Genomic DNA, 19,774 nt, shown 5'->3' with positions numbered 1-19,774 from the left:
GCCTGATATTATGGTATAGAAATTTTCATGTAATGTCTTCCACTTGGTTTTTGAGGAAACGTGTAAGGAGTTAAAAATACATGTAACACCACCACTGTCATTGCTAACAAAGTTAATAGTAATTCTTAAGTATCATCTAACATCATCTACTAATAGAAGATGTGATGCCGAAGGAAGAGTATCTTTTTCTTTTGTATCCTTTTAAGGTTATTGGCCAGGCCTCTATAACAAAAGACAAATTAACAGAAGAAAAGCATATGCATTTATTTAATATAAGTTTTACGTGACATGGGAGCCTTCATAAGGAAACAAAAGACCCAAAGAAACAGTTAACCCTGAGTATTTTTATATATGAAGTTCGATGAAAAGTATAAAGTTGTAGAAAAATGTGATTGGACATAAGGGTATGAGCTAAGTGTAGGAAACTCGGGGAAACAGCAAGGCCTTTTTGTTCAAAATCTCTGTCCCTCTGCGTGTGGGAGGGCACCTCTCATCTGAGAGTCACATGACCTGCTTTATGGGAGAAGGTCTGAGAATCCCTCTAGGATCTGCCATTTCTCAAATTCCTTCCTTAAAATATTTAATATGCTAAGGAGCCGTATTTTGGAGTGGCATGTCGTGAATTCTGTGATGTTCAATTTTCTTCTCTTCCCACAAAATGTGATTTTGTTGATGTGTCTGAAACAGGATCCAAACAAAATTCACACCGTGCATTTTGTTGACATCGCTATGTCTGTAAAAATACTTAACAATTCCCTTTTTCTTTTCTTTACCATTTGTTGAAAAAAACTACGTCATTTGCTCTAAAATTTTTCACATTTCTGTTGTATCCTTGTGGTGCGGTGTCATTATATGTCCCACTATTGGCCCACTTTTCCTATAAACTAGCAGATCTAGGTGCTCGTTCAGACTGACTCTAGTATCTGGCAAGAATATATCATAGGAAGTGATAGGTGCTTGCTTTTCCATTATATCAGGAAATAACCCAAAATGACTTCTTATCAAGCTCCTGATAGCCTTTCACTTAAATTATGATCTAACCAGCTTTGATAGGTTACTTCATTCAGTTCAATTCAGTTCGGTCGCTCAGTCATGTCCAACTCTGCGACCCCATGAATCGCAGCACGCTGGGCCTCCTTGTCCATCATCGACTCCTGGAGTTCACTCAGACTCATGTCCATTGAGTTGGTGATGCCATCCAGCCATCTCATCTTCTGTCATCCTCTTCTCCTCCTGCCCCCAATCCCTCCCAGCATCAGGGTCTTTTCCAATGAATCAACTCTTCGCATGAGGTGGCCAGAGTACTGGAGTTTCAGCTTTAGCATCAGTCCTTCCAATGAACACGCAGGACTGTTCTCCTTTAGGATGGACTGGTTGGACCTCCTTGCAGTCCAAGGGACTCTCAAGAGTCTTCTCCAACACCACAGTTCAAAAGCATCAATTCTGCGCTCAGCTTTCTTCACAGTCCAACTCTCACATCCATACATGACCACTGGAAAAACCATAGCCTTGACTAAACCGACCTTTGTTGGCAGATAATGTCTCTGCTTTTTAATATGCTATCTAAGTTGGTCATAACTTTCCTTCCAAGGAGTAAACGTCTTTTAATTTCATGGCTGCAGTCACCATCTGCAGTGATTTTGGAGCCCAAAAAATAAAAGTCTGACACTGTTCCCACTGTTTCCCCATTTCCCATGAAGTGATGGGACCAGATGCCAGGATCTTAGTTTTCTGAATGTTGAGATTTAAGCCAACTTTTTCACTCTCACTTTCATCAAGAGGCTCTTTAGTTCTTCTTCACTTTCTGCCATAAGGGTGGTGTCATCTGCATATCTGAGGTGATTGATATTTCTCCTGGCAATCTTGATTCCAGCTTGTGCTTCTTCCAGCCCAGTGTTTCTCATGATGTAGTCTGCATAGAAGTTAAATAAGCAGGGTGACATACAGCCTTGACGTACTCCTTTTTCTATTTGGAACCAGTCTGTTGTTCCATTTTCCAGTTCTAACTGTTGCTTCCTGACCTGCATACAGATTTCTCAAGAGGCAGGTCAGGTGGTCTGGTATTCCCATCTCTCTCAGAATTTTCTACAGTTTATTGTGATCCACACAGTCAAAGGCTTTGGCATAGTCAATAAAGCAGAAATAGATATTTTTCTGGAACTCTTGCTTTTTCGATGATCCAGCAGATGTTGGCAATTTGATCTCTGGTTCCTCTGCCTTTTCTGAAACCAGCTTGAACATCTGGAAGTTCATGGTTCACATATTGCTAAAGCCTGGCTTGGAGAATATCTAGCATGTGAGATGAGTGCAATTGTGCAGTAGTTTATGAGCATTCTTTGGGATTGGAATGAAAACTGACCTTTTCCAGTCCTGTGGCCACTGCTGAGTGTTCCAAATTTGCTGGCAAATTGAACACAGCACTTTCACAGCATCATCTTTCAGGATTTTAAATAGCTCAACTGGAATTCCATCACCTCCACTAGCTTTGTTCATAGTGATGCTTTCTAAGGCCCACTTGACTTCATATTCCAGGATGTCTGGCTCTAGGTGAGTGATCACACCATTGTGATTATCTGGGTTGTGAAGCTCTTTTTTGTACAGTTCTTCTGTGTATTCTTGCCACTTCTTAATATCTTCTGCTTCTGTTAGGTCCATACCATTTCTGTCCTTTATCAAGCCCATCTTTGCATGAAATGTTCCCTTGGTATCTCTAATTTTCTTGAAGAGATCTCTAGTCTTTCCCATTGTTTTGTTTTCCTCTATTTCTTTGCATTGATCACTGAGGAAGACTTTCTTATCTCTCCTTGCTATTCTTTGGAACTCTGCATTCAGATGCTTATATCTTTCCGTTTCTTCTTTGCTTTTCGCCTCTTCTTCATTAGGGATTACCTAATGGTGATTTTTCTATGTTATCATTCCTTCTGCTTCGATTATCTTTGTTCTGTCAGAACTTTCCTTTGAGACTTACCTGTTAAATGGGGCAAAGAGCTTCTTAAGTGAACCCCAAATTAAAACCTCCTTTTGTTGGGAGTCAAGGGTTTCAACCCAGGAAGGCTGTAATATGTAAACAGTGAAGAGAAACCTCATTTTGCATCCCAAATCTGTCATAACCTCTGTAAGCTCTGTTTCCTCAGCTCTAAAATGGAGATAATAAAAGTAGTATCTGCCTCTTGAGGTTATGAGGTGATTATGTGGTTGGGAGCTGGGGATGGTAAATATTCAAGTGTGTTAGCTGAAGGCTCTGGCCCTTGTCAGAGGCCCCCACCCATTCTGTCATCTGTAGGATTCTATCCCATCATTGGTCTTCTCTGTCCTCAACTATTCATGTGGTTTGTGCTTGTACTCTATGCCAGGTAGGCTGCTGAAGGGCCTGATCTGATCAGCAAATATGGTAGGTGCTGTGTAATGTCTTTAGTTGTGAATTAGTTCCTAACATTTAAAGATAAGAGAATTTCCCATGAAAGCCTGGATTTCTAGCAACGCTGGATTACAGGTCTACAGTGAAAACCATCAGCTGGAGTGTGATGGCAGCTGCCCCCCACTCACGTTATTAGACAAATTGAACACTTAAAAATCTGTCAAAAGGGTAGATCTCACGTTAAGTGTTTCTACCACAATAAAGTAAAAAAGAAAACAGAGTGCTTGCCAGATCCTGGGTAGAGGGGAGAAGAAGTCATTGTTTAATTGGTAGAAAATTTTAGTTTTACAAGATGAAGATTGTCCTGTGGCTAGATGGTAGTGATGGTGGCACAGCAATGCAAATCTACTTGGTGCCTCTGAACAGTAAGCTTAAAAAAAGTTAAAAGACCAGTTTATGTAAAGTTAAATGTATATATTACAATTTTAAGAAAATAACGGAAAACAACAACCACCCACCAGTGTGGCCCCATGGGAAAGATAAATCAATGTAGCAAATTGAGCCCAGAAATAGAATGGCACATATGTGGTCACAAAGCCAAGGTAATTCAATGTATAAAAGACAGTCTTTTCAACAAATGGTGGTGGAACTACGGTATATCCCTACGAGAAAAAAAAGAACTTCAGCTTCTACCTGACACCATATCCACAAATGCTGACAGATTACAGACTTACACCAAAAAGGCGGGGTTATAAAATTTCTAAAAGGAAACATAGGAGAAAATCATGAGCTTGCTGTAGGCAGAGATTTCTTACACAGAGAAGCACAAACCATAAAAGAAAAAGTTGATCAAATGACTTCATAAAAAATTAAAAAACTGCTTTCCACAAGTCACTATCAAAACAATGAAAAGGCAAGACAGACTGGGAGAAAATATTCACAACTTGCCTGGAGAATCCCATGGACGGAGGAGCCTGGTAGGCTGCAGTCCCTGGGGTCGCTAAGAGTCGGGCACGACTGAGCGACTTCACTTTTGCGTTTCACTTTCATGCACTGGAGAAGGAAATGGCAACCCACTCCAGTATTCTTGCCTGGAGAATCCCAGAGACAGAGGAGCCTAGTGGGCTGCCGTCTATGGGGTCGCACAGAGTCGGACACGACTGAAGCGACTTAGCAGCAGCAGCAAGGGATTTGTATTCAGAATATACATACATCGTTTAACAACACGTTATTATACAGAATTCTTACTATTAGAGGGAGAACATGATTAAAATAAGGGCAAAGGTCTTGAACTGACAATTTAGAAAAGAGGTAGAATCGCCTTGAACACTATGCCCATGACGCTGGCCCCCAAAGCGGAAACGCACGTACAATTGTACCTGAACGGCCTTTGAAGTGAGACAAATAGTCTAACAGGATAGCGTCATAACTACTCCCTGAGGAAAAAGAAAGTCAAAACTGTCAGTCTACTGATCCTCAACGACTTGATTCTCCAAACTCTCGCAGCTACGGACATTAAGGAAGCCTCGCGCTATCTGCAAATACTTTGACAGGGCCCTTGAGAAAGGACGACAGGAAGTAGAGAGCGCAGGCGCGTCCGGGGCTCCCACAGTTGGCGACTGATTCCAACGTAAAGAAGGAAAGGGGCGGAGCAAAAAAGAACCCGCTCAGGTATAGGAGCGCGAGACTCGAGCTCCCAGGCATTCCCACGTAGGCGTAGCCGCTTCTGTTAACCACCGCCTTTGAGTACGTGCTCTCGCGGTATTTGTCTCTGCTCTCGCGGGGTTTAGCGTGGCAATAGGAGACCCGGCCGGGGGCCGGGGGCGGCGGTCCGTTAGTGGTGTTGGGCTCCGGCGGCGGTGGCAGAGCTTTCTCCCCTGCCTACTGGGAGGTCTCAGGCTGGAGGCCAGCCAGGTGAAGAGCGCGGCTGCATGTGTGTGCGCACTCCATGGGAGCCGGGAGGCCTGAGGTGAGAGGGACCGGTCTCGGCCTCCGGCGCTGTCGCGACAGGCGGGCGGGAGGTGACTGAGGCGCGGGCTCCGCCCCAGCCCCCGCCCTGACCGCTTTCCTCCCCATCTCTCCCAGCTTTTGCTGCCGCCTCGGTCGCTATGGGGGCGCAGGACCGGCCGCAATGCCACTTCGACATCGAAATCAACCGGGAGCCGGGTGAGCCGGGCCACTGGGGAGCCCTGCGGGGCCTTGGCTTGCTTCGGGGAAGGGGAGGGGTCTACTTTCATCAACCCTCCCCCAAGCCTTTTTGGGAACTGGTAGGCGCAGTCCGTATTCCCTTTTCTCCTGAGGGAAAATCTGTGGAGAGGAGGGTGGTCCGGATACAATCTAATCGGAGTCCAGGCCTCGTCCTCCCAAACTCCTTGCCCCACTGCACCCCTCCTGAGTGTTCCTGCCCTGCCTTAGCGCCAGGAAAAGATTTGCGATCCTTTTTGGACTTTGTCTCTCACTGTCTCTCTAAGGAGCAAACACTCCCAATTTCGATTTCTGGTATCTCGCTCTGTACTGTGAGCTTTGGACTCGTACGTTGTATATTTTCTAATTCTTGTGCATCATTAATAGGTTAACTTTGCTTTTATTTTTCTTCAAGTGTCTTTAGCCAGAATTCCTTGGTTCATGGGGTAATGACTTAGCACAAGTCTTGGGCTTTAAACCAAAGCATTTAGTGTCAACAGACTTGCAGTGTGTGTTCTCTTCCATTACTGTTTTCTTTAGGGAATCCAGCAATTCCTTAGCGAATCCAGCAATTCCTTAGCATGTTTTTTGAAAATGAGATATTTTCTTCTCAAGGATAGTTAACTTCATTCTACACAGCATAGCGTGCAAGGTTCCAAACAGTTTTCTTAGCTTTTTTTTTTTTTTTTTACTGTGACAGAAGTTTTAATTGGAAGCATGTATACAGTCTTTCTGTAGATCTTGTTCAGCAGATTGTGCATGCTACTGTTCTAGACTGAGAATATAGAAATGCATAAAACAAAGGCCTCTCTTCCTTGTAGTTTATATTCTCTTGGAGGAAGACAGACAATAAAACAAAAAAAAAAGTGTCTTGTAATAGGGGTACTGTTTTAATAGATTGGTCAGAAAAGGACATTTTGAGAGGATGCCTTTTAAGCAAACTTGAAGGAGAAGGTGAGGGTGTGGATATCTCTGAGAAGAACCTTCCTGATATTGGAACAGATAATATGAAGGCCTTGACGAAAAAGTGTACATTCTTGTTTGAGGAACAGAAAGTGTAGTAGCTTCCTTGACTTGATGAGAAGGTGTACCTTCTTGTTTGAGGAGTAAAGGAGGCAGGTGAGTAGCGGAAAATGAGTAAAGGCCAGAGTAAGAACTTTGACTCCATGAGATAAAATGTTGAAAGGTTTTGAGCAAAGGAATGATGTGATCTTAGAAATTTTTGTTGCATTCTCTCTTCATCTTTTGAAGCTTGAGGCTCTGAATCCTTATTTTATAGTGAATTTTCATTTTGAATAAGAAGGCTTATTTTTTTAAGAGTTAAAAATAGCATAGTCCTGGAAAGTAGAGGTCAAACAAAGGTTCTGTAGCCCTGGAAAGTACTCATCTTGTACACATTCATATCCTAGTTTCACAAATAACTTTTGTCGTGAAACATCTCCAGAATATGGTAAATGTAAAATGAACTTTGATCCTCAATATTGTAATACCATTCTGGTAGAAGTGACTAGAACTCTTTAGAACCCTGAACCATATATAAAACAAGGAATGCTTGCGTTGTTCTAGGTTGAACCAGTTGATAACTGGCCATTTCATATGGTTCAGTTTCATATATAATGTTGATATTTCTCTAGCACTTTTAAGTATATTATCTAAGTAGTAGGTACTTGATTTTTACACAGCTTGTAAGAATCACTTCAGTTGTTTGAAATGAGGTGTCCTGCTTTGTATTATTTAACCATTAGTATGTATGTCATTGAGTACTTATTCAAGTAATAACTCTTGTTTTCTCGTATAGTTAATAATTCACTTGATACAAAGTAATATCTTTATTTACTTTGATAAGTAAAGATCCTTTAATGCGTAGCCTTGTTGTCCATATTAATGAGAGGTCAAAAAGTGCTGATAAAACTTGATTTGAACACAGCACAACGTGTATTTTACATTACTATCAATGGAAATTTGTATATTTTATAGCAAACAAATGAGACTTTTGAATTGTAAAGCCGCCAAATGAATGCAAGTATATATTAAAAGAGGAATGTCTTTAAATTACATGACTATAGTTACAGAACTATTCATGTTGTTATTCTCTTTGAGTTTTGGTGGTTTGTCGCTTTTAAGCAACTGGTTCATTTAATTTTAAGTTGTCGAACAACATCGTCCTTTAATTTAGTATCTGTGGGATCTATAGTAATATCACTTTTATTCCTCATGTTGATAATCTGTGCCTGTTGTCTTTTTTTCTGTGGCCAGTTTGGCTAGGAGTTTTACCAATTTTACTGTTATTTCAGAGAACCAGATTTTCATTTCATTGGTGTTTTGTTCTGTTTTCTTTTTTCAGAGGTTCTGTTTATTTTTTTCTGACAGGCAGGCCCACCCTTCTTTGATTAAATATTAGTTCTCTCTATGGTTGTTAGTGTTGGTTAAACTGAATACCTTTCAGGGCAGACATGAAATAGGAATCTAGCTTTTCCTTCTTTGGTACTTCAGAAACTTATCTTGTACTTGCCCTTTTCAGATGTTAGCTCAGGGGAACAGGTTTTAGATATCTGGTGCAAACTGATTTAAGCCAGTTTAGTCAAAAATGGCTATTAAGTTTTTAGAGCATATCAAGGAGTCACCAATAAGTTAATGGCTTTAGATTGCCTTTGTCACAACCTTGCTACCAGGTCGCAGTGAAAGCAAGTCACATTTGCCATATGTAGATGTTGACAAGCAAATAGACACACACATAGGTCATAAAACTAGTTCTGTGAGTCTGATGAAGTCATTTTCAGTGCTCCAAGTACTCTTTATGTGGAAGATTTCTGGTCCTGAAAATTGTCATGCGAATCTTTTAGTTTTGTGCACCAGAACCCTCTTAAATCTTGACTATACCCAGGACCTTTTTTGATGGACCCAGCCTGAGGTTCCACTCCAAAGGGTGACTCCAGATTTATGTCCTATTAATGAAAGGGTATGGTTATCTCCAAATGTTTTTATTCAGTCTTATGTTTCAGATATTACCAGTTTGCCAATAAAAACAGATTTTAAGCATTCATTTTACTAATTACTATTTGATTAGAGATAAAGACAGCAAAAGTAGTATTAGAAGTCACCTCTGGAGTACAGCTTTTGATTTATCACCCCTCTGGAGGCTGTCTGTTTCTTAAGAGGCCTGAGGTATAGTTTTAAAACTCATATGATTACTTCATAGGAGAATGTCTATGTAAGGTATTTTTAAAAAATTATAGTTGTAATATATTACATTATAGTAGTATAATGGTGTAGACCTTTTTTTGTTTTCAAACCGGGAGATGCTATCATGAGACCAGAAGTCAAACTCCAATTTTTTCACTCCCATTTCTGTTAGTATTCAGTAGAGTTTTTCAAAGGCAGTGATGACACAACAGATTGAATGCAGAAGCAGATAGGAAAATCTATCTTTTATTACATTAGACATGAAATAGGAAATCTCATGAAAAATGAGATTTGCGAAAATGTAAAAGATGACACTCATTAAGTTTTTTGTTCATATTTCAAAATGTAAATTATTAAGAAAGAACCCATATTGGGGTTCCCTGGTGGCTCAGTAGTAACGAAACTTCCTGCTAGTTTCATGGGTTCAATCCCTGGTCTGGGAAGATCCCACCTGCCGCAGAACAGCTAAGCCGGTGGGCCACAACTACTGAGCCTGGACTCTAAGGCCTAGAAACTGTAGCTACTGAAACCCATGTGCCCTAGAGCCTGTGCTCCTCGACAGGAGAAGCCACCGCAGTGAGCAACCTGTACACTACAACTGGAGGCTAGTCCCCTCTTGCTGCAACTAGAGAAAAACCTGTGTAGCAACAAAGACCCAGCACAGCCAAAATTAAATGCATAAAATTATTTTTTAAAAAAACCATATTCAAATGTCTTTATAAAGTCTTCAGTAATTGTTTAGCATATAGAGGGATTCTGAGACCACAGAGTTTGAGAACTGCTGGTGTAGACACATGCTTTCATAGAACTCAAGCATTGGGTTTTATCTGCAACTGTTTTAAACTTTTTGTTGGAATATAATTTCATGTTTATAGGAAGTTGAAAAGTAAAAGCAGTAAAAAGAATGCCAATCTATTCTTTACCTAGATTCACCTATTTACATTTTATACCATTTGCTTTATTAATCTCTCTCTTTCTCTCTAAACGCACAATTTTTTCTGACTCATTTGAAGGTATGTTACCCACATCATGGCTCTTTACCCCTAAGTACGTGCGTGTATTTATTAAGAATAGAAATATTCATTAAAAGAATCTTAAACATTTTTAAAATCTTTTCAAAGAAAAGAAAGGGGTATTCTCCAACATAACCACAATGCAGTTGTCAACTTCATAAATTTACATGGATACAATACTTTAATCTACTATCTCTGTATTCTGTTTTTGTTGGTTGGCCTAAAAAATCATTTATAGCATTCTTTCCCCTCCAGTACAAAATTCCAGTCTAGCCTCAGATATTACATTCAGCTGTCAAATCTCTTTACCATTTCCATAGCTTTTGTCTTTTATGAGATTGACATTTTAAAAAAATATAGCCCCCTTCTTGAATAGAGTGTTACTTATTTTGTATTTGTCAGAGGCTTAAAGTTGATTTTCCAAAATGATAACCAAGGTGTTTCTTTAAAAGAATGCTTGACTTTAGAATTTTGTTTATGTGGGCCTCAGAACAATGTCATAAAACCCTGGCAATTTATCAAAATAGGTAAAATGGATGTTTTAACTTTACTGCTCAAGTTTCATGAATCAAAGAAACTAAAAATGTGTTCTTAGTAAACACTATAGAGTATTTGGAACTGAAACTGAGAAACAAGTTTAAAGAGGAAGACAAATGTTTGAGTACTGCTTATGACCTAGGGAAGACCCTCTGACCTCTTTGTAAATGGAAGTACTATAGAGTCGTTATTGTGGTTCTAAAGTACAGCAAAATTTGCTTGCATTCAAAATTAACCTTTAAACTTTAGACTAATACCCAGAATAACTTATACTTTGAGATAGAGCAAGGCATATGAGACCTGATTTGTACCGGGGGGCTGGGAGAAATGAATCTCCCATCTCAAGCATGCTGTGGGTCATAAGCTTGTGAATACAGTGACTCGGTGACTCTGGATGCAGTGGTTTGCTCCATTTAAATGATTTCTCCCTTTTGTATATATTCAAACTAATAAGACTTCAGTGCAGTATTGCTTGCATGGTAAGGTTCTTGAAAAGAGTAATTAAATGATACAACCATGTGTCTTAAAGATCGTTATTTTAAAAATGAATTTATTCTAATCAGTTAAGGAGCACAATTTTTCTTAGGCAGATTACCATTTGTGTTGTGACACAGATAGCAAGGAGGGGAACTACTGTGTGGGAGAGAAGGATGGTGAGCAGCACTGCTGTTCTGAGTTATTCTCATCTATCTAATAGTTATTTGAAAGACCACAAGGTTATGCTAATGACAGTGCTGAGAAAGGTCAGAGTGAGGTGTGATCAGTTTTTGGATTTCCTCAGTCGATGTTTAAATTTTATAAGATATTCTTATAACTAAAAGCATACCTTTATCATTGATACTCCTAAGATAAAAAATCTTTTTCACTAGAACCTGAAATTCCCTTGTGCTCAGCCCACATTGTCCAATGGAAACAGTTGTCTTTCTTTGTGATTGTTTGATAATGCAGTGTTTCTTTCAGTTTTTTCGTTATTGCAGAGCTGCCTGTATTTGTAAAGAACCTAGCACAGCATGTGACACACTTGTTTTTTAAGTTGCTTTAATTAGTGCATTTGCCTGAACGTGAGCTTGAGCACTGAGCTCATGTTCAATTTTAGGGCAAAGGCTTGTTACCATATCTGTAAGCAAGAAGGTTCTCCTTCACCCCCTTTTCTCCTTATTTTTTTATAAATTGGGCCCAGAGAATCCCAGTAATAACCACAGGCCTGGTTGAAAGGTCGTGAAGGCAAATTCATATGGATTTTTTTTAATTAAATTTTTTTATTGAAAGATAATTGATTTACAGAATTTTGTTGTTTTCTGTCAAACCTCAACATGAATCAGCCATAGGTATACATATATCCCCTCCCTTTTGAACCTCTCATCTCCTGCCCCATCCCCCCACCTCTAGATTGATACAGAGCCCCTGTTGAGTTTCCTGAGCCATACAGCAAATTCCTGTAGACTGTCTATTTTACACATGGTCATGTAAGTTTCCTTGTTACTCTTTCCATACATCTCACCCTCTCCTCCCCTCTCCCCATGTTCTTAAGTTTATTCTCTATGTCTGTTTTTCCATTGCTGCCCTGTAAATAAGTTCTTCAGTACCATTTTTCTAGATTCCATGTATATGTGTTAGAATACAATATTTATCTTTCTCTGACTCACTTCACTCTGTATAATAGGTTCTAGGTTCATCCACCTTATCAGAACTGACTCAAAACACATTCCTTTTTGTGGCTGAGTAATATTCCATTGTGTATATGTACTACTTCTTTATCCATTCATCTGTCGATGGACATCTAGGTTGCTTCCATGTTCTAGCTATTGTAAATAGTGCTGCAATGAACGATGGGATACATGTGTCTTTTTCAATTTTGGTTTCCTCAGGGTATATGCCTAAGAGTGCAGCTGGGTCATATGATGGTTTTATTCCTAGTTTTTGTAAGGAATCTCCATACCGTCTTCCTTAGTGGCTGTATCAAGTTACATTCCCACCAACAGTGCAAGAGCATTTCCTTTTCTCCACACCCTCTCCAGCATTTATTGTTTGTAGACCTCTTGATGATGGCCATTCTGACTGGTGTGAGGTGATATCTCATTGTATTTTGATTTGCATTTCTCTAATAATGAGTGATGTTGAGCATCTTTTCATGAGCTTTTTAGCCATCTGTATGTCGCCTTTGGAGAAATGTCTGTTTAAGTCTTTTTCCCACTTTTTGATTGGATTGTTTGTTTTTCTGGTATTGAGTTCTATGAGCTGCTTGTATATTTTGGAAATCAATCCTTTCTTACTTGTTTCATTTGCTATTTTCTCCCATTCTGAGAGTTGTCATATGGATTTTTATGGGGACTTTGAGAGGAAAAATTGGCTTCTTAGTTAGCACTATCCTTTTCCTTCCTTTTCTCTGTCTCAAATCTCCATGTGAAATATACAAAGATTTTTCTCCTTTTTTGCCTTTAACATAAGATGGCTATTCCTTGTCTCTTACCTCCTACTCCTGGTTGAATCCCTGTGCTTTTTGGCTCTTTTTCTACATTTGTTGGTATTCATCTGTCACTGTTGTTGCAAATGGAATTCTGACAGTGGTGGATGAACTAGATGTCCAGTATGATTCAGAATTTTTTTAAACAGTTCTGATAGGTACACCATTTACTTCAGAGTCTTTAGCAGTGTTTTTAACCTGGTACCATAATATTGCTCCCAAAACAGATTGGTTTTGTTCATGTTTTTTTCTTTTGCTCTTAACAACACCAGTGCCATGGCAGAGACAGAATTTCTGCTCTAACCATTGCCCCATGAGTGTGAAAGGTCAATAGAAATTTTGTTTCTCCATCAGGTTAGAGGATAGGGTATTAGAGGTGAGTATTTTTTTAAAAATCATTGTAGTTAGCTATCCCTCTCTGAATATTAGACCTGGAAATGTAATTACATTTAACTGTTTTCATGTATATTGTACCACTAGAGGGTTCATAATTATCTGTAAAGGAGAAACTAAAAATATTTGAAATTTTCATCAGTTTTCATTTGGAGGCATTAAAGACTTTGGGGGAAAAAACTCTTTATTGAAGTTACTACTAAAGGTGAAGTTTCAGTTGTTTTGATTATATCTTTTATTCTGAAAAGCATCTATCCTAAAGAGATTCCAAAGACCTATGTATGTTGTAGTTTGCAAAGCTAGATGATTTTGAATTTAACACCCACCTAGCCAGCCATTTCTTAGGGATTTATGAGTGATGGAAATACTCTTATCACACTTGTAAATTATTTCTATGTAAATACAAAGAATAGTACTTAGTATTACTGATATTACATGCATTTCCTAAAATTCTGAAATGTTTTTAGATACATTGCTATCTTCCTTTTAACTTTCTTAACTTTTTCATTTCTTTAGACATCAAGATCAGCTAGAAGGTTTTGAAATTGCATTAAATTTGACTCCAGCACTCGATTTGGCAGTGCTGACATGGGAGAGTCTTCTTATATGATTCCATTCTTCCACTTTTTATCCTTTAAGGTTGTTTCTTACACAGTAACCTTGTTTTGTCCTCAGAGTAACTGACTGACATGGCCAGGAATAAAGTAAAATCTTAGTGACACAGTAAATCAAGGCATTTTGTGTCTACTGGATTATGCTTGATCCAGTTAATTTTGATTTATTCTACAAGTCTTGACTATGTACAAATGTTCATAATGGAAAAGCTGTTATAGAATAAAGGGACAAGGAACTCAGGAAAATGGTTGTAATTAAAAATTCCCTTATTTTATTGACAGGAGGGCAAAGTTGAAACAGGTTTTAAAATAATATGATTTGCCCCTTGTACTCTCATGCACAAGGTGAGTTTTCCAGACATTACAGAATATGTGATGTCACCGCTCTGACAGCTGATGGAACAGGTATCTGAGTATTCTTGTTTTGAAAGTTTCTGAGTTTTAATTTATAATACAGTAAATATAAAAAATATAACCCACATTTTAAAAGCTTTAATCATTTTAAGAGTTTAAAGGAGTCCTGAGATGAACAGATTTGTGAAACACTTCTCACCTGGCATGAGAGGCATGCTGAGTTCCGTCTGACTCTTTGCAACCCCATGGACTGTAGCCTGTCAGTCTCTTCTGTCCATGGGATTCTCCAGGCAAGAATATTGGAGTGGGTTGCAATTTCTTCCTCCAGGGGATCTTCCCTGACCCAGAGATGGAACTTGAATTTCCTGCATTAGTAGACAGATTGTTTATTGCATAATTAAGTCAAATTTGCAGACTTGCTCCTATTGTTTCTTGTTTGCTTGTTGATTAGTTTTTAGGAACCATAACCTATTCTCTTTCTGCCCTCTCAGGGAATTTAATGTGAGTTTTAGTTGTGAGTGACAGTTCAAGGGTTGGCTGTGAACAGTTCTTGCGTAAAGGTAAAAAGCTGAATGTAGAGAACAAAACTTTCTTCTACTAGTACTAGCCCAGGGTGACTATCTTATGATGTGCTCTCATCACTGGAGGGATTTAGGCATAAATCAGACAACTGTTATCGAGAATATCTTTAAAGATTAATAGTTCAGGTAGGAGATATACTAAGAGAGATCTAATAAAATAAGGTCTTGTTAAAAGACACTTAAAATCCCACAGTTCTGAACTGAAATCACTTTGGTTGCATGTGAATTCTAATGCTAATAAATATAGTATGATTCTTATTAATTGGTATTGCCTAGTTAAATTCTTTTCCTTTTGAATCTCTTAAAAAAATTAAAATGAATGATAAAAATGGGCCTCTCAATTTGTTTATTTATTTCTGCCATATAAATATGATAAATTTAATCAACTTGCTTACCTGTTTTTTCATGTGTTTTATTTCAGTTGGTCGAATTATGTTTCAGCTCTTTTCAGATATATGTCCAAAAACATGCAAAAACTTCCTTTGCCTGTGCTCAGGTAAATGAATTATTAGATTATTTCCAATGAGAAGTCCTGGCTTAAAATTTTACCTTGCTTAACAGAATAGCTATTTTCCTTAAAAAGTAATGGATTGTGAAATGAAAAATAAAAAATATTATTTTCACTGATAAGAAGTCAGGGAAGCATTTCTTAAAGGGAAGAGAGGAGAAAGAAATGGTCTCAAAAATTAAAAAGGAAGTACCACCATATGTAATGGAATCTTTATACATTGTAGTTTAAAAAATAATAGCATATGTATTCAAAACTGATTTATTTTGATAGAATTGAACAAATTTAGCCTTCCAGATCTCACGATAAATTTATGATTAGAGGATAGAGAAGCAGAACATAATGACGTTGTTACATGTAATTCGATTTATATTTTTAAACAGTAGATAAAATGGGGAGGAAAGACATTTATAATGTTGCTTATCACAAGGGAGGAATTTGACAAAGAGCTAATTGAATGGTCATTCCCATGGAAGAATATGTTTGTAGCTAAACTTCATTTCTTTTTTTTTTTTCCCAGGAGAGAAAGGCCTTGGGAAAACAACGGGGAAGAAGTTATGTTATAAAGGTTCTACATTCCATCGTGTGGTTAAAAACTTTATGATTCAGGGTGGGGACTTCAGTGAAGGTAGAGCTAAAAGTTATGCTCTTAATAACTGTATTAATTCCTAAAGCACCTCATTATTGTAAATATTATGTCACAATGTGATGTAAATATTAGATGGTCAGTGATTAGTTGTTGGATGAATGAATGTTGTAAGCCAAGAATGTATAAAAAGCAAAATATTAAGGTTTTTTGTTTTGTTTTTATGCAGTTTTAATACAGTTATTTGGTGAATACCCTCTAGTGAATGCCAAAGTATTGTTCAATTGGTTTTACTCTTTTAGAGTTTTGTCAGTGTTTGAAATAAATGGGTTGTGGGGATAATTTCTTAAATAGTTTTTATTATAATGGAATTGGATTTATAGTTTAAAAATGAGGTTGATTGAGGATTATTAGAATTTTTATCATCTGCAGGAATTACAAGGTGTTAACTCCAGCAAATTAAAACCATAAAGAGTAATTTATGTATATTAGTATTTTTTTAGTTTTCATTATTGTTTAACGTAGCTCATTATTTTCAGGTAATGGAAAAGGTGGAGAATCAATTTATGGTGGTTATTTTAAAGGTAAGGCTTAATATTTTATGGTCTTTTGTTTCATATCTGATATAAAGCAAGTTTGATCATGTACTTTTAATGAGAAGAGGTTTACTTATAGTTCACTTTTTGCATGAAACTAATGCTGCATGAAAATACTTTATTTGCATGAACTTGGGGATAAATTATATTGTAATATATAACTTTTAATTGACAAGATTAATTAAGGCTAACTTTATGGTTAAACATGACTTTCAGCATGGAGGTTAGGCAACTATATACATGAAAACTCCTATCTTCCTGCCTAAAACTGTCAACATATTCTTTTGTTTATAGAGAATGTGGTCTTTTGCAAAATGAAAAGGTAAGAGAACGAAGCTCAGTAACACAAACTCCAACTCTTTTCCCTTGCACCCTTCCTAATAAATTTATGGAGAGTCTGGGTCAGGTTGTGACTGGATTTCTTATATTGCTTGAAGACTTGGAAAACTCTGTATACTATTTCATACATGCATCTGTATCTTTTTTTCTTTTTCCAATGGGTTATTATTTCCACATCAGGGTAAAGAGTCTAGTTGTTTTTTTTTTCTTTTTCCCTCTAAGCCAAACAGTGTCTTTGAATAAAAGTTGGTATTTCTTCCTTTCTCAAAGGTTTGTATGTTTTCTTTTGTATAATAGAACTATATGATTGTGTTTTATTCCTACAATAGTATTTCCATAAATCTAACTATTACACTTGCCCCAAAAAGCCTTAGAAAAGTCAGTTGCAGAAATTTATAATGGGATCCAGTATTACTAGGTTTTAATGCCATGATAGCTTCAGTGTTATAATAGTCTTTTATATTTCTTTTGGGGAAAAATGGATTACTACTCTTTTTCAGAAGCCTGTTCCCAAGGTAATCTTTTTTTTGTTTTTGTTTTTTAAGTTTTCTGTGTTTTTGTTTGTTTAAAAGAAAGATTTGTTTGTATCAATGTTAAAAGGAAATAAATTAGTTTTCAGGATATTTCTGCTGGAATTAAATCCATCTCTAAGTGATCTTTATGACAGAGGTTTTCCTTTGAACTAGTATCCAACAGCTCTTCAGCTGATTCCATTAGCATGTAGCAATTTGAAATTAATACTGTAGGCCACTTTAACATGGTTGTTGCCTGTGGCAGATACTTGTATGTATATCTTAATTGAATCTTTAAAATTTTTGTATTTGCAGGGCTTTCCTCCTTAGTTTTTGATCCTATTGATCAGAATCTACATACTTGATTTAATTAGGCATGTCTCTAAACTTGCTGTAATATTTTGGTTAGGGTTGGTTTCATCATCTAGCAACAATTTGATTGAGTAATAAATTTACCATAAGAAATTAAGCACATAGAGGATTATTAAAGCTCCCATGAATGGTGCATTATGCAGGATGATTGGAAATTTGGAAGAAACGAGCTCTACTATAAAGATTTTTTTTAATTTTCTTGGTAGTTTTCCCTGAAAGTTAATAGTTTAAATATCGTTTAGCCAATGTCTGTTGCTACTAAAAGTGACTGTTCTAAGGCTGTATGTATAAAGTATTAAATATATGTTATTTTTCTCAAGGCTAAGTAGTAAATAAGTAGTATCTGGGTTTGTTTGTGTTTTTTTTATGCTTTCATTATTTGATTAGTTAAAAGAATTTTTTTCGAAATAGTCAAGTATCTGTACTGACCAGAAGAGGAATTTCATCCTTTGCTTTCTATTTACTACTTTGAACATTACACGTTAAAAGTGGCTTAGAATTGGAGACTGACAAATTTGTGTTTTCTTCAAACAGATGAAAACTTTATTCTCAAACATGACAGAGCGTTCCTTTTGTCAATGGCAAATCGAGGGAAACATACCAATGGTTCCCAGTTTTTCATGTGAGTAGGCATAATTCAGAGATGAGCTTTTCCTAAACAGAGAAGCGCTGTTCATGAGAAAGATGGTATCCTTGATCCAAATTTACTGCTAGGTTCTGTCAGCTTGAGTTTTATTATGTTATAGTAACTGGTAAGCTCTTAACAGCCATCTCAGTGTTAAGAATATATCCTGGATTTGAAGGATGGTGCTTAAAAGGCATAACTTAAAGATGTAAATTATTCTGTTGTCATCTTAAGAAATTGGCTTTGACTCTTAACAAATTTGGGGGCTCAGTTTATCAAATCTGAATTGGAATATAAACTCTTGATGAGCATTTAAAAAATTGTTCATGACTGGAACTGAATGTATCCTTGGCATGGAAAGCAGTTGGTTTGAGTAAACCATAGTATGGTTGCTTTTCCCTCTTACTGTTGTTCTTTGAGCCAGTTTGAGAGAGGTGCCATTATTTTCTGACACTGTATAGAATTAAATGATTTGGTGTTAAGCCAACATTTGTAGCAATCTTAAACTTTGTGAGATCTCTATGCATAATTGAACTAACCCAATATTGCTTTCATTTTCACCAAAAATTTGTGCTGTTATTGCTTAGAAAACTTTAGAATGATAAATTTGTTTTTTAAAAAACAAACACCTTTACATGTACATGTATACACAACCAAAACCTTAGTTATTTCTCATCTGAAAGACTTTTGGCATACTCTCTAATATGTTCTTATGTAAAGTTATTCCAAAACCTATTTTTATTATAACTCCATGATATAAAATATGAAAGGTAATTGCCTAGTATGGAGTTTAATGCTTTTGATTGAAGTAAATCTCTGCAGTTATGCTATGTGTATTGGAGAAATATTTTTTCCATACCAGAAAAAAAATTTGTCATCTTTCTGAATGGATGGGTATGAATGGCGCTTCCCTGTATTTAAAGGAGTAAAGTATTCATATAAAATAAATCTCACACTTTATATTTGTGTGAAAAATAAATTCCAACATGATCTGATAAAGTTCAGATAAGGGGCATTCTGTTCCCAAGAATGTCCTAAAAATGGAAAGCTGACAGAAGATAATAATGCTTGGAGTTGTACAGGAAAAAAAGAAGACCTAAAACAGTTATTCCTCTGTCTTTTTTGATCCCATAGAGTATTAGTTGCTATACTTCTTTACTAAAATATTTTTCTATTCTTAATCTTGAGAGCCAAAAAAAAGTAGTGGGAAATGTTTTGAAAAACTTAATGTAGGAGCTGTTTACTCTTTGATTAAGGTTTCCCATTTCCATTTTTAAGCTTATCTGAACTGTGAACATGATAAACTAACGATTCATTGGTCAAAAGCTACCATCTGAGGGCTCTAAAGTTTCTTTTAGATTTCCTTTTTTATATCAGTACTTTTAAAATTTGATTTATTGGGTAGCAGCAGCTTCTTCCCATTGTTACATACTTATTAGCTTATTTATAAAATGTTAAGAGATAAAACCCATGCATGTATATGCATTGATTAAAATTCAGTATATGAGAGTCTGACTTAAAAAAATTTAGAGTATCTTATTTTTTTGTTACTTAG

At 36.9% G+C, this 19,774-nt stretch overlaps 1 protein-coding gene across 1 annotated transcript in view; it reads left to right on the top strand.

Moving 5' to 3' along the window:
* The first annotated feature begins 5,286 nt into the window (after positions 1-5,286).
* The window catches only part of NKTR (natural killer cell triggering receptor), a 39,922-nt gene continuing 25,434 nt past the window's right edge, over positions 5,287-19,774 (top strand). Inside the window, exons 1-6 of the mRNA XM_052640550.1 lie at positions 5,287-5,327; positions 5,444-5,524; positions 15,103-15,177; positions 15,710-15,817; positions 16,315-16,359; positions 18,129-18,216. Coding sequence (XP_052496510.1) covers positions 5,467-5,524; positions 15,103-15,177; positions 15,710-15,817; positions 16,315-16,359; positions 18,129-18,216 — 374 coding nt within the window. The 5' untranslated portion in view covers positions 5,287-5,327; positions 5,444-5,466. The remainder of the gene's footprint in view (positions 5,328-5,443; positions 5,525-15,102; positions 15,178-15,709; positions 15,818-16,314; positions 16,360-18,128; positions 18,217-19,774) is intronic.

Source organism: Budorcas taxicolor, chromosome 1 (assembly GCF_023091745.1).
Source record: "Budorcas taxicolor isolate Tak-1 chromosome 1, Takin1.1, whole genome shotgun sequence".
In the NCBI taxonomy this organism is placed as follows: Eukaryota; Metazoa; Chordata; class Mammalia; order Artiodactyla; family Bovidae; genus Budorcas; species Budorcas taxicolor.
Note: the sequence above shows the minus strand (reverse complement) of the source record. Positions and strands in the feature narration are given on the sequence as shown.